This window comes from Vigna radiata, chromosome 9 (genome assembly GCF_000741045.1).
Source record: "Vigna radiata var. radiata cultivar VC1973A chromosome 9, Vradiata_ver6, whole genome shotgun sequence".
NCBI classification, from domain to species: domain Eukaryota; kingdom Viridiplantae; phylum Streptophyta; class Magnoliopsida; order Fabales; family Fabaceae; genus Vigna; species Vigna radiata.
In genome coordinates this window covers 13,649,642-13,664,670 of record NC_028359.1, presented here as the reverse complement: position 1 = coordinate 13,664,670, position 15,029 = coordinate 13,649,642, and the positions used below count along the sequence as shown (strand labels likewise).

The following is a 15,029-nucleotide window of genomic DNA, read 5'->3' as shown; positions in this document are numbered from 1 at the left end:
GAATAATTGCATTTTTAGAGTTGGATATACGAGCATTTCCCTAGCATGGAAAGGAGGCGGTTGATGTCTTCTTATGATGACATCACACCACGTGCGATTAGGTGGCAGAGCCCGCGACATAGTTCAACTCTTGCAGAGATTCAGTCGCAATTGGATGGCCTGACATACAGTGGAGTTGTATGGTATCCATATGAGGGACATCGGGGCACTCGTCCATTATTCGGAGTCTGTATGTATTTTGGATGGATTCAGATTGGTGACACCCTTTCCCATCATTTGCCTTAGCGTGTGATGAGGTAGTTTGGGTTTTACCAAGAGATTCCACGACCACCCATTATCGTTGCAAATGCAGATGTTGTCGTTATTGATTTTTTGTGGTTGCACTCACAGATCATGTTATTAGGAATGTGAGACGGGCATCATATCTCCTTAAACGGATATGAGCATCTGTCGACGAATGTCAACATCCGTTTAAGGTGAAACGAATGTCGACATCCGTTTAAGGTGAAACGAATGTCGACACCCGTTTCATCTTAAACAGAAGTTGACATCCATCGACGGATGTTCATGTCCATTTAAGAAATTTCCACGTTAATTTAGGGTTACGTATCTCGCCACTTATTCCCGACTTTTGTTAAAACATTGATAGAGTCCACCACCACTTTCAAGCAACACAAAGACTAAACTTTGTGAACCCTACAATTCCACCAATCTCTCACTCACCACACTTTCGCACAACAATAATGAAAGAAAGAGAAGAGAAAGAATTCCCACGACCAAAACGTAAGAATAAGAGAATAAAGTAGAACATAAAAGAGAATGAATAGGTTGTGTGCGGGAAGTGGGTAGAAATTACAAAATTTTAACCCTCAAAATAAACTTTTATTGAAAGATAAAATAGGAATAGAAATATAGATTAAGGGACAAAAATGAAGGGAGAAGGTGGAGGGAGCAAACACAAAGATGAAAGGAACAACACCCAATTAAAAATTGCCTACATAAAAAAATGCATTTTATTTTTTCAATCTGACTCGATCCGAACCCGTGATATATTAGTTAGCACGCATATTATAACCCATTTTAACAACTCTAATTTTAAATTGAGTTTATTTCTTTATTTATATTAAATATTGCACCAGTCAAAATTCTTTATACTTCAATTAAGAACATTTAACGTGTTTCTTTTTCTTTCTTTAATATACTTTTAAATATATTTTATATTTTCTATCATCAAAACAACTTATTTTAGTATATAAGTAGTTCTTTTTAAAATTAACTAATTAATTATTCTCGGAGGAAACCAGAATCCACATGAGGTACATCATCACATGAACAACCTTCAAATTGAAAAACTATTACATAGTCTGCGATTGTATTTGATTCCAAAGTATGATAAGTTTCTGATTTTTTTTCACACAATTGAAAATTAAATTACTTAGAATCACATAATTTGTAACCATGTAATAGTAATCTGTTTGAATAAAGAAAAATAAAATTGTTGGCTGTTAGAAAATATCAAGAATTTCTAAAATTAAATTATTGCAGAGAGGGCAATTCCCTCTGCTGGCCCAAATCTCTCTGCAACACATTCTGCAGAAGGTGTGTCCGCACGGGATAAACGCCGCGCCTTTATGGCGCACCATGCAGACGCAGCAGTTATACTCCACCAAACCTTCTTTTTCTTCGTCTTCCGCTTCATCTTCATCCCTCTTCTCAAAATCCGCCACCACATCATCATCGCTCACTCTGTACAAATCCATTTCCTGCTCCGCTTCCTCCAACAAATCCATCAGCGACACGCCAACCGCCGCCTCCTGGTTGTTCTCCCCGTCGGAGGAATCGCCGCCGGCCGCCGTGTTGGCCGTCGGAGATCCGAACCGCGCGATCGGATCTGAATCGTTTGCGTCCTCCACAATGACGTCGTTCTGCTGAGTCGCCGCGTCGTCCGAGAGGAGGCGAGTTTGAGGTAAACTTCCGTCTTCATTGTCGTTATTATTGCTGTTATTACTGTGAGTAGTGGCGGAGGACCAAGCCAAGCCGATAGCGCGCTTGAGCCGAAGCTTCTCCTTGAAGGCTTTCCAGGAGTTGCGATCCTTCGCGTCTCCGTTAGGCTTCTCTTCGCGAATGATGTCTTGGAGAGTCCGGCTTCGGCTGAGGTCACGGCTCGCTTCGGCGTCGGCTTCGGCCTTCTTAAATACAACATCTTCGAGCATGAGGCTCGCTAGTGAGTCTCGGCTGCTGCTGCCGCTGTTGGTATTGCCGTTGCTAGCTGTCATTTGTTCGTAAAGCGTTATCCTCCGGCGACCTTCCATTTCCGGGAAAGTTCGCTCTCGACTTTCTGGGAAGGTTAACGGAGAAACCACAGAATGAAGTTTTCTCCGGGAATTTTCTCGGGAAATGGAAGGTTGGTGGGTTAATTAACAGGGTGTGTGGGGAATTATGGAAGGGAAATTAAGGAGTGAATTGTGTATGAGATGGAGAATTTATGATTGAAAATGTTCAAAGGGAAAGTTGGTGGAAGAAGGGGAGTTAGGTTGCTATACTTGCAAGTAGTTAATGGGATGAGGATAAGCAAGGAGTCAACGTTTTCGTTCGGAGAAACTTTCTTTTTGTGAGAGAACAAAAGGAAAAGAAGAAAAGGAAAAGAAAAACACAACGGGACAAGAAAAAAAAGCGATAGAAAATGGTGTATTACGTTTTAACTATTGAACCGGTTGGTGTTTGTGATTCTATGACTTGGTAAACTATGCTGTTTATATCAAAATTAATTATTGATACAGTAAATATTAGAAAATTTTATGAGCATGGAAAGGGAAAAAGAAAGATTTATCGATGAGATGATGGATTTTCTGAGTGGGACCTCCAATTCATAGAGACACACAGAGCATAGATAATGACAAAAGAAAAGGGAGACACGGATGCCTAGGATACCTTAGGCCCCAGAAACGGAATGAGAAAGGCACAGGTTATCTGAGATAACTCATGATAATTAACTGTACTTTTAGTTTCTTGTTATTTAATTTAAAAACATTTTATCTTCTTTTGTTATGGTTCTTAATGTTACTATATTTTTGTTATTATATTGTTAGCATGATATATTATGATTTATCAAGACATATTTCATTTGATGTTCACAACTTATTTATATATTTTAAACTCAATCCACCAAAGATAAAACTCTTCTTTTCTTTCATTATAGCACTTTCTTTTTTAATTACATTCTTTTTTTCATTTCTGCATTAAGCTAACTTTTGGATACAAACTAATTTTACTTTACATTTTTTTTATAACATCACTCTCATTCTCGTACGAAGAAAGCATATGTAAGGCACTATGTGTACTCACTGGTATTTATAATTGTAAATATCATTAAAAATAATTAGCAATATATGGTTTTGTATTGAAGTTACTTATTATATATATAATCTTTATCAATGTATAATATAGTAGGATATTTTCATTTGGTGTTTTAATTTATAAAAATATATATAGATTTGGTGGTGTCCATTGTAAAGAAAAAGAAAAAAAAAAGTACAAATAATGTATAATAAAATGTATGTATGTAGTAACTTTTTGGTTAGGTGCAGTTTTTCTTCTTTTTCATTTCTTTCTCTCATAACCGTCCCCTGTTCATTGTGAGTTTTGTGTAGTGCACTAAATGAAACTTTTTTTTATATATTGATCTGAATAAAATAGGACAATAAGCTGTGCTTGTCAAACGGAAATCATCTTTATATAATGTAAAAGTATAAATATATAATAAAATAACTCTAATTGGCAGATTATTTCAGATGATGTTAAAATTTGTTTTGCGTATTACGAGGACTTCATAACAAGTCTGTAGACGGAGGACCCGTACGATTATCAGGACTATAATCTAATACATCAAGACATGCAGCCTAGTTCATCAGACAAGGATTCATACAGTCCAGAGGTGTCTTCCTTTGTCCCTTCTTCCCCTTTCGTAAGAACATCTCCATTAAAGAAGTCAAATAACCTAGTCTTTATGGTTGATTTTCTTGAGAGGATGACAATGGGGATAGATAGAATTGTGGAAGTCATGAAGGAAAGTGAAATGCTGATAGGAAAACAAGCAGAAATGGCAGAACGCCAAGCCATTGCAATGGAAAAGCAGAATGACTTGATGAGACGAAGTTCAACTATGCAATATTTAGAATCTGAAATCTGGGATATGTTAGTCCAAATAAATTTGGATGATGAAAAATACTATGATTACTTGTGTGACAATCCCAAAACTTGTGCGTATGCTTTTTGGCTGGCAACTCACTTGCGACTTAGCTATTTGTTTAAGCACATGACTGGTGGTGGTGACTCTTAGTTTGTTGTTGGTTTTTATGTGGTTTGTTATGTAATTTCATTTTATGACACACTTTAATGGACATCTTTGAGACTGGTTGCTTTCTTTTTATGTTATTATAACATTGTGTTATGTAATTTTTATGCTAAAATTGGTGTATGGATTCTTAATGCACTAGTTTTAAATGTGTGATATTTGTTAAAAGCAAAGAGACACATAGATGTCATAAAGAAAGGGTAAAAAGCAATATAGATGGTGATAAATCAAACTCAATAAGATAGTTGCCAAGAAAATTGAGATACGACCATAACAAAAAAAAATCTATAACAGAAATCTATTTAATTATGATTACGGCTCCTATTTGTAATTAATAATTATGCCCAGACCATGTGTAATTAAGTATGTATGTATCCATCAGTATATTATCAATTTTTTTCTTCTATTAATCTTGGTTTCCATTCTGCATGGTGGAAGAATTATTTATTTCTCGACACATAATTAACCTTTATTTTTCAAAGAGATATTATATATATAAAGCTTGAGAAGAAAATAGTCACTGCACATAATTTTTGTAGCAGATGTGAAGGTCATAAAAATGTCTTCTTAAGATTGGAGAAACATTAAATGCAAGATCTGTATCTTTAAATACGATTCTTCTATTGGAGCAACATCCCAAAATATGACAAGGCTAAACAGATCTTGGTCAAATAGTTTTTTCTAAGCTAAACAAAAACATATAATCTTATAAGACTTAGTTTTTCTAAAGTTGTCTTCAAGGCATGTCAGATCACCTTAGCACATTTTATAATAAATTTTTAATATAGACGTGTGGTATCAAGAAAAATAATATTTGTGTGTCAAAATATTTTTTTTTAACTATATAAATATTTAAAGTACCAAATATATATAATACATTAAAATTACAGAAATCACTTTAATTTATATTTATATGTTAATATATATATATATATATATATATATATATATAACTTAATATTTTCATGTGCTTTCACATGTATACAAGGGTAGAAATATGTTTTAAGCAAGCCAACTTGTCTTGTTACCCATTTTTTGTTTGTCTTTACTAAGAAAGATGAAAAGAAATGAACCCCACCATATTTTTTTTTCACTAAAATCTTCACATACGCATACATCCAAAATTAAGAAGGTATGAGAAGAAGCAAACATATATATCAATGGTAACACACTAATTAATGCTAATAATAAAATCACATAAAGATAACATAATTCATAGAATTTAAAATAAACATACCCTTAACTTATTTACTTTTTAAATAATGGCAAACAGTCAGTTAAACTAAGCCTTAATAGTGATGATTGAGAGAATAAAATGAAGAGAAATAGAAGAGTTGACATTTGGAGGAAGAAGGAAAGAGAGGAAGTTGAAATGATTGATGGGTGTTCGCCATCATAAAAGGGTAGCAGAAGATGCTGCATTGCAGCAGATTAGGTGTAGGGTCTGATGAGTATTCATCACATTGTCACTTTCTCTCTGTGTCTTCTCTTTCTGTAGTGTTGCCTGATGAAGTGGGTGGTCAGTCTAGATACAAACATTGTATAAGCTTTCTATTTCCTCAGGTTTTAGATATGGATAATGATACTTACATAATTTTTTTTTATAATATTTAAATATTATTTAAGTATTATTACGTGATTGATTTATAATATTGTTTATAATTATTATTATTAATTATGAAGTAATTTTGGATCAATCATATAATGACACGTAAATGATGTTTAAATATTGTTAAAAAAATATTCTCTAAGTATCATTATCCTTTAAATATTTCCTTTTTATTCCGCTTATAATTTTATATATATCTGAATTCAGAGAGAATTTTAACTTAATAAAAATGCTTTAATTTATCAAGATTGGTAATTTAGAAATTGTAATGATTTTTTTATTAAACATATTTTTTGTTTTTAAATTATTATAAAAAGTTGTGTTTTCTCTTTAAATTAAATTATAAAATATTTAGTTACTCTTTGTTGAAGTTATGTAAAATATTTTTTTTATTAAATGATATAGAAACTTAAAAAATATATAGTATTTAAGTTGATAAATGCTTTAAAATAATAAGATCAAGTATTTTAAAGTTAAAATAATTCAATAAAATAAATAGAATTTTTTAAACTTGTTTTATTATATAAAACATTCGTTATTTTTCTAAAACTTTTTCTGAGTTTTCTTTTCTTTTTCTTTCAGAATTCTAACTCATCGATCATTTGTTTAACGATCAAGAAGTGTCTAGGAGATCACCATAGTGCATTTTCCAACATCTACTAATCACTTTTTATTCTAGAGTAAGCTTTGTTTTCTTTTTTTTTTCGTTCTTAGTTTGAGACCATGCATAGAAGTTCTTCCTTCACCTGTGTCGTTTATCTTTCTTTTCTAATTCTTCGTTGATCAAAAGTCCTAAGGACATGCTTTGATTATGTTTTAGTGGTTTGTAGACGTTCTTAAAATTCCTTGAGGTCGAAGCAAGTGTAGAACACATTCTAGAGCTCGGTAGATAAGGTAAGGAAAGCTAGTGTTCATTCTTAAATTTTAATTTACAAGCACGATTCTATGGTTATTGAATGGTAGAATGGTTTAATTATAATTGTGATATCTATTTTAGTGTTCATTATGTTCAAATGAGTTTAATTGGTAATATGATGCTTGAATGCCTGGAATGTTTATGTTTGGATTGAATTTAATCTTGTGAATGTTTGCTGGTGTGAAGATATATGGTATACATTTGGTATATTGGGGAAAAATAGCAAGTAAGTAGAACCTTAGGTTGTTTTGGGTATAAAAAGAAGGTTTGGATAGGTGGAATTTTAAGGTAAAGGTTAAATGGGTTTAATAGGGTTGTTAGTTCTGTTTTAGGGTCATTTATGACTTGTGTGGACTTTGAGATAGGAGAAATATGAATTAGAACTTGTGTGTGTCAATAAATGGTGTTTTTATATAGTTTTTGGTTCACTTAAGTGGTTTTGACTAGTGAAATTTTTATGGAATGGGTCTATGTTGAAGTGGATGGTTTGAAATTAGTTGTTGGGTCCTTTCTAACTAGTTTAGACCCCTAGGTTGTCAATTTATGGATTAGAAAGAGTAGAAGGGAGATTAGTTAGTCTTGAGTTGTCAAATTGGTTTGGGGTAGCTACTTTGAGTTAGAAACGTGTTTTTAGATCATTCTCAGTGCCTAGAAGATCATAAGAGTTAGTTAGATATGTATAGAGGGTAACCGAGTTTAAATTATAAGTATTTTAGGTTCTTTTGTAGCGTTCAACGGTAGTCAACGGGGCTTAAGCGCTAGAAATGCGAAAGGGGTGGTGCTCAAGCGCCAAGAATGCGAGGAGAATGGCGCTCAACGGTAGGATGGTGCCATTCAACGCCACTCTACAAGGTTTTCCTCTTTTGTTTTCCATTTCTATGACTCTTGTGGTTTCTTTTGAGCATTTATGTGTATTTTATAACATGTTTGAGTATGTTTTTTGGAATGTTATCAATGGTTTGAACAAGGGTGATGTATGTTTCAAAGTATGTTTGATTAAGAGTTTCTGAGGAGAAATTCTAAGTGTTGTATCAAATGTTGTTGGTATGAATGTAGGAAGCTTAATTATAGGGGTTATCTTGACACTCTAATGATCATTCATGCTCAAATATAGATAGGTGAGTAATGTGGTGAGAGTAGTAGGAGGTCCTAGTCTAGAGGCCTTTCTCCAATTGGCAAAGGGCATTATAATGACAAGATTACCCTTTCGTTTTAACTCATCACACTCCCATGTAAAATATTTTAGTTAAGCATAAGGATAATGATACTTTGACAACATATTTTTGACAACATTTTAACATTATCTACGTGTCATTCTGTGATTGGTCCAAAATTACTCCACAATCAATATTAATAATCATAAACATCAACGTGGACCAATCATAGAATGACACGTAGACTATGTTAAAATGTTGTCAAAGTATCATTATCCTAAGCATAATTCCAAGATATCACTCCTAAAGTTGTAAATCATTGTATAACCCTTTACAATTCCTATAACCAATTTCCCTTATGGAAATAGTATCATTAGAAAAATGTTGTGAATCAACTACATGAGATGCCTTTAAGGTTTTAGTAGGTGAATCTGGTTTTAATGTAGTAATAGTTGGTACACAATTATTCGACATCTAAGAAGATAAATAAAAATATTTAAACAGGAGTAAAGAAAAAATATTTAACTTGCGTAATATAAAAGATGATGATTTATTGTTTTTCAATTTTGTATTTACTTTTTTATTCTTCATGTTCATTTTTGTGTGATTTACAATTCACTCAACACGAGTCTTTTTATTGTTGTCGAACTCAAATTTGCACATGGTTCACAACATCTTTTAAATTATAAGCCAAATTAGGAGGTTGCATTTTTCTCAGGTGTACTATTAATTAGCATAACAATATTTATAAATTCCAAACAATACATCAACCAAACACTATAACACTATCATAAACTAAGTTGTTGGTTAAAAGTAAAACAACATTAATACACATAGTAATAACTCTGAAGTGATATTGGTGTATTACAATTGTCCTCTCAATTAAGTATGCAAAACTTAATGTTTGCTATGATGCATTAAGATTGTTAATTTCTTAAAAGGATATAAAATTTATTAAAACATTTATTACTAAGAATACAAGAAGTGCACCAGATTTGACGTAAGTTTATCTATATGAATATATTTTGATTCCCCTTTACAAAAGTTAATTATATGAACCTCTAGATAGATGTAAAAAAACAATAGCTTGTATAATACAAGAGAAAATTTATTTATTTCCAGTTTTGTATTTATTTCTTTTTCTTCCTCTTCCTTTTGTTATTAATGGATTAAAATTGACACTTTGTTCACAAAATTATTTATTTTTAATTTACAAGCTCAATTAACCTAAAAAGTATTGTATAGGTACCATATATCCCATTAAGAGAACACAATAATGAAAACATAACACAATTAGTGGATTAAAATTAAAACAACATTAATACACATTGGGATGATGATCTAGAATTGGTATTGATGTATTCCAATTATACTACAAGTTATATAAGTCATAAAAGAATGATAAGTAACTAGTTTCGCATCATATTTCCTTCAGTTTGGTATTTGTTCTGCCAAGTAAATGTAGAAATGCCCCATAGCTCCAGTACGAAACTTGTTTTCGTATATTGACTCTAGTGTTAGAATTTCTCCATCTGCGATCTTGATGGAACCGGGTTTTGGATAACAAACTGACATTCCAATTAGGTAACCTTTTTCATTTCCTGCTTCTTTTCCAGTTCCGTATTTTGGATTTGAAGTGCATAAAACCCTTCCATCTTAAGTTAAGCATAATCATAAAAAATAGAGATGATTCAATAACTATTTAATTTCTTATAAAGATATATAAGTAACAACAAAATTTATTCCTGATGAATATATGAATTAGGCAAAATTTAACGTAAGTTTATCTACATGATATAGCTTGTATGGGAACAACAAATATCAAATATTACCTGTCCATATAGAGTAACATTGACAACACCGGTGTGCATGTGAGCAGTGCCATATATAAGATGACCACCTTTTGTCATTGGGATGTTTGCTTTCTTAACATGAGGGAAGTCATTGTCATGATTTCTCGGGATCGTATACTCTGCCTATAGCAAATTGAGGAATTTATTTTACTCACATACAGATGAAAAAAGCAATTAATACCCTGATATTTTTATTTGCAAAATAAGTTAGTTTCAAAAGTTTGCTTATAATTTGTGAAGTATAGTATGTATTGAATAAATTATCTACCTGACAATCATGAATTGGTGTAGAACCATTTGATCTTACACGATCAGTTGAATCAAGTATGTAGAACTTAAGAGGCACTTGGTGTTCATCCCAATCAACCCACCTTATTTTGTATCTTAGGGAAAGCTTTCTTGTTGGGCCACGAAAACCATTTCTTAATTTGCATTGTACGTTATCTTGACAACAAAAGAGTCCTCCTTTATAATTTCTAGACAACAATTGACCATTAATGCCCGTCGTGACATTGTAAAAGTCCTTTGGGAGATTCATAAGCTTACACCTACACTCTGTACAACCTTTTCTATCATGTGTTCCACGTGTATCAATAACCATGATGCTAAACAACCATTTTTCTTTAAACCCACACTTTATTTTTGCAGCATTACCTAATTCAACTGCAAAAGGATCTGGAAGATTTGAATGTGTTCCTCGTGATTCTCCTCCCAATCCCCAATATGTGGAAGTAAAAACCCTTGACATGCACCATCATTTCTTTCAAATTCGATACCATTGCGAAGGTCGTGAGATTGTTTAATGTAGTCTGACATGGTAATGTTTTCAATATATTTTACAGCAAACCAATGATGAAGGTAAGTTTCATACAAAGGTACCGAATTACCAACTTCATCAACTACTTCAACATCAAAACTCTTGACCCCAATGTGACCCCTTGGAAAGTCAATATCTAATAATGTTTTCACTGTAATTTTTCCTGGTCCCACTTCAAATTTTTCAGAGAAAAAAGTAGCTGACTTTATATGATTTTCACCAGACTCTAAAACAACTGAGTGAGTTGTGTTAGAAAGCAACATCATTATTGATAAGAAAATCATAGCTACTTTAGATATACTACTGACATTAACCTACAAAGAAATCGTTGTCGTTAGCCATGTAAATATGTATATAAGGTCATTCTTTTGATAATCATGTAGATAACTTAAGAGCATGTGAATTGGATAACATTGAAATGAAAAGGTAAAGTAATAGAACATTGATAAGAAAAAGTGATACCGTATAAGAAAAGGATAATGCCTTGATCACGGCCATGAATTGTTCTTAGATGAAGATGTATGATCGTTCCAATGTTAAAGGGAGTAAACTTATACATATATAAAATCAATTACTAGTTTTATATATGATGGATCACTAAATAATGATATATCTGGCATAACTAAATATTAAATTGATGTTGGTTGTCTTTGTTTAGTTGGATGTATAAGGTGTTTGGTAATGTATTTAAACCTAAATTAATATGTATTGACCTAATTTTACAGTTTACAAAACTATTTGAAAACTTTTCTAACTATTTGTAGATGTAAAAACAACTTACTAATCATTTGTTTGAACAAACTTGACATGGTTTCTTAAATAAGAGTAATTACCTATTTTATTTTATAACAGTAAAGTGTTGGCTTAAACTATGTTTAAGAGATGGAAATAAAAAAGAGTCATGTAAATTTGACAAAAAGAAGTTCATTCAAATAAACCTATAAGAAAGAAAAAAATTATTATTTAATAACATTAATTAATTGATGGTACTTTAATACGTAGCGTATATAAAAGATATTGTTTTGCATGGTAATAATTAATATATAGATAGAGAGTGTTGATGGAGTATGTTTATATTTGATTTATTACTATTCATAGTATTTTAGCAACACATAAAATATTGTTTCTATATGATTTACAAATATTTTACACACATTTAAAATTATATAAGTTAAATATATATTATGATTATACTTTAAAAATTGATTCTTGATTTGTTTTGAACTTAAATCATAACTATTTAAAACAAAGAGGTTAATAGAAAAACTACTACTCAAGACAGCCTTGTTTTTTTAATTAAAATAAACAAATAATACAACATAAAGATTGTATAATTTTTGATGTGCAAGTGCTACAATTATGATATCACTTATATCAAATTAATCACATATATATGTTGCTCAATGTTAAGTCAGTCAATAAAATGGACAACTTATGAATAAAATAAAATAAAAAACAATGGATGTAATTTATGACAATATTTTTATTTGTATAAAACACAAACATGCATAAAATAATAATTGGATCTACTTGTTAAAAATAATAGTTAACGAAAAGAGAAACTGACATATTGAACAAAATGAGGACATAAATTTTTTAAATCAATCTTATCAAAACTCAATAACACTACTTTTGCATAAATATGTTTTCTTTATGTTCATTCTCATATTTTAAATTACATATTTTAATATTTTATTTTTAATTTCTTAAAAGCATGTCCATAACTATTTTATAAATAAGATAAGAATTTAAAAATTAAATCTGACTACTTAAATAAATCTATAATAGAAAAACATTATTATCTAATAATTTATATTTATCATATAAATATTTTTTATATATCATGACCTTACAATTATTAAAAAAAATTATTGCAAAGATATTTATTTTAATAGGTTACGTTTTTAAATAGCCCAACCTAATTAATTAGATCAAATAAAATAAATTAAACCCTAGCCAATGGTAACAAATTGGAAATCTTAAAAACAAATTACATGGACGTCAAACCATTTTTTTTATATATGAAATATTTAGTTAAAAAAATATTATTTTTAATTTTATAATTAAAAATATGACATAATTAATATTGAATTAGCGTTTACTATTATTATTTTATTATTTATAATAAAAAACTCTTACAACTAGACAAGAGGCTTACCTGTTTTGATATTATATTGGTATAGCTTTTCTCTAGAGTGTTCCATTCCATATTCCATCACCACTTTCACGCTATTTTACTCCTTCGCAACCTTCTTTCTCCTCATCCTCCATTCTCCTCATCTTCAGGTTTAGCTTTTTCCTTTTCATTTCATTCCATTCGTCGTTTTCATCTCTCACAAATTCACTAATTTTTTGCTTTTCTCATTTTTCAGGGCTTTTCGTCTTCTCTTCATTTCCCCCTTCACCTTTGCCTTTTCAAGATTCCGTAAAAGAATGTCTCATATCCTTTGATATGGAGCATATTTTTTTTTGTGTTTGCGTTTCCTTTTAATGGATTGTGATGGAAGTTTGTAGGTTTTTTTTTTTTTTTTCACTGAATAGCATTGTTTGTACTTAACTGAAGCGAACGTGGTAATCAGAGGGACAGAGATCGTGAAAGGGCTCAAGCAAGAGCTGGTGGAAAAACTAAACAGCCTAAAAATGATGGTTTGACTCCTGAACAGCGCAGGGAAAGGTTCGTTTTCTCTGTTTTAAGCTATTGGCAATTGCAAATTAGAATTTATGTGAAAAACATTTTTTTTCATGTTCGAAAAAATGACCAAATTATGATTATGATATATAAGGGTGAGATAATTTACATTGTATTATGTTGTATTTCTAAGATTGTACTTGTAGTATATTATATTTGTGAGCTTGAGTAAAAATCCTATTCTGAAATGGTATAAAGTATATTGAATTATCATGTTGATTATGTTGATTTTGTGGGGGAGGGTTGGACTTAAAACTCATATTTGATTCAATTTCGAAGAGAAAATATTTAAGGTTATTTGACATGACAGAGGCTCCAATTCTTGTTTGTTGTCTTTCAATGAATTTAATAGTTGTGTATGTGATAAATAGTATGTTGTGAGAACTCCTCGTGTTTTAAATTTATAACAACCAACCAAATTCAGTAACATATTTGCAAATATTCTTGGAGCCAAATAATTACCAGAGTTGGTAAAATTATCACCAAATTCTGCTACCAATTTGGTTGCAATGTGGTTGTAGATCACAGATTACTGTAATATTGTTGGATGATATTACTGTAATATTGTTGGATGATGCAGATTAAGCCTTGATCTTGTGTGTAGGGATGCGAAAGCATTGCAGGAGAAAGCGGCTAAGAAAGCTGCTCAGGCTGCAGGAGGGAATAATGCAGGTGTTGGCAGAGTCAATAAATAGGCAAGATCATTGAGTTGAGGAAGGGGAGGGATTGTATAGATGGGAGAAATTGTATTGCTTTTATTATAGTATGGGATTTTGGTTGAGTCATCTTCGTGTGCCATTTCAGATAAACAATTGAATAACTTTGTTTAGCATGGAGGAGGGCATTGTTGTTGGCTTTAAATCCTTTGATTTCTATATAATGTGGAATGCAATTTGTCTGTAGTTTGTTATGATGTTTTTACTTTCTTTCTGGTTTTATTACCTCTGAATGCATCATATATATAAATGTGTGTATTTTGTTGATTTATGTAATTTGTCAAAAGGCATTGAAAAGGGTCTAATAATTGTTATCGAGTTACTTGTGATTTTGTTTTATTATTTTGAACCGTGCATAGAATCTTCTTAAGAAGAAATGTTGTAAAGCTCGTATTGATTGGATATAAATAAACTTATAATATGTAATTGAGGATAAATTTTAGTTTATAAATTGTTTTTCTAAGTTAAAGGTAATGGAGAATAATTTTATTTTATAAATTGTTTTTTAAGGTAAAGTTAGGTTTTATTTTATAAATTCTTTTTCAAGATAGTTAGATTTAAAGATATTTTTTAATATAATATTAAATTTATTTAAAATTTATTTTAATAATATTTGTTATTTATTTTACTTATTGTATTATATGTTATTAAGTTGTCAGATTTTTTATAAATCTAATGTTAATTAAAAATAAAAATAAAGAGAGTAAATTTCATTTAAATTAATTTTGGAAGGTTGAATTAATTATAAATTTTTTCAAAAATTATAATAAATAAAATGTTGTAATATTCCAATTTTAATAGTATTAATATTATTATAGGATTCATCACATATTTAATAAATTAGAACAATCAAACAAAAATACATACATGAAATTTATCCAAATATAACTATAATAATAAAATATATATAAGAAAAAAGAA

The 15,029-nt window shown here is 30.5% G+C and overlaps 2 protein-coding genes and 1 pseudogene across 2 annotated transcripts; 1 reads left to right on the top strand and 2 right to left on the bottom strand.

Annotated features, from left to right (window-relative positions):
• Positions 1-1,419: 1,419 nt before the first annotated feature.
• LOC106772933 (E3 ubiquitin-protein ligase complex SLX5-SLX8 subunit SLX8) lies at positions 1,420-3,184 on the bottom strand. Its single transcript, XM_014659578.2, has one exon. It carries the CDS (start codon positions 2,310-2,312, stop codon positions 1,506-1,508), a length of 807 nt encoding a protein of 268 aa, XP_014515064.1. The 5' UTR covers positions 2,313-3,184; the 3' UTR covers positions 1,420-1,505.
• A 6,280-nt stretch (positions 3,185-9,464) lies between these two features.
• Positions 9,465-10,987, bottom strand: LOC106773390 (annotated as a pseudogene).
• Positions 10,988-12,879: 1,892 nt separating this feature from the next.
• On the top strand, positions 12,880-14,317 carry LOC111242559 (putative SERF-like protein). Its single transcript, XM_022786390.1, has 4 exons — positions 12,880-12,989; positions 13,076-13,143; positions 13,272-13,377; positions 13,973-14,317. The coding sequence occupies exons 2-4, from the start codon at positions 13,137-13,139 to the stop codon at positions 14,085-14,087; spliced, it is 228 nt and encodes a 75-aa protein (XP_022642111.1). The 5' UTR covers positions 12,880-12,989; positions 13,076-13,136; the 3' UTR covers positions 14,088-14,317.
• Positions 14,318-15,029: the final 712 nt, after the last annotated feature.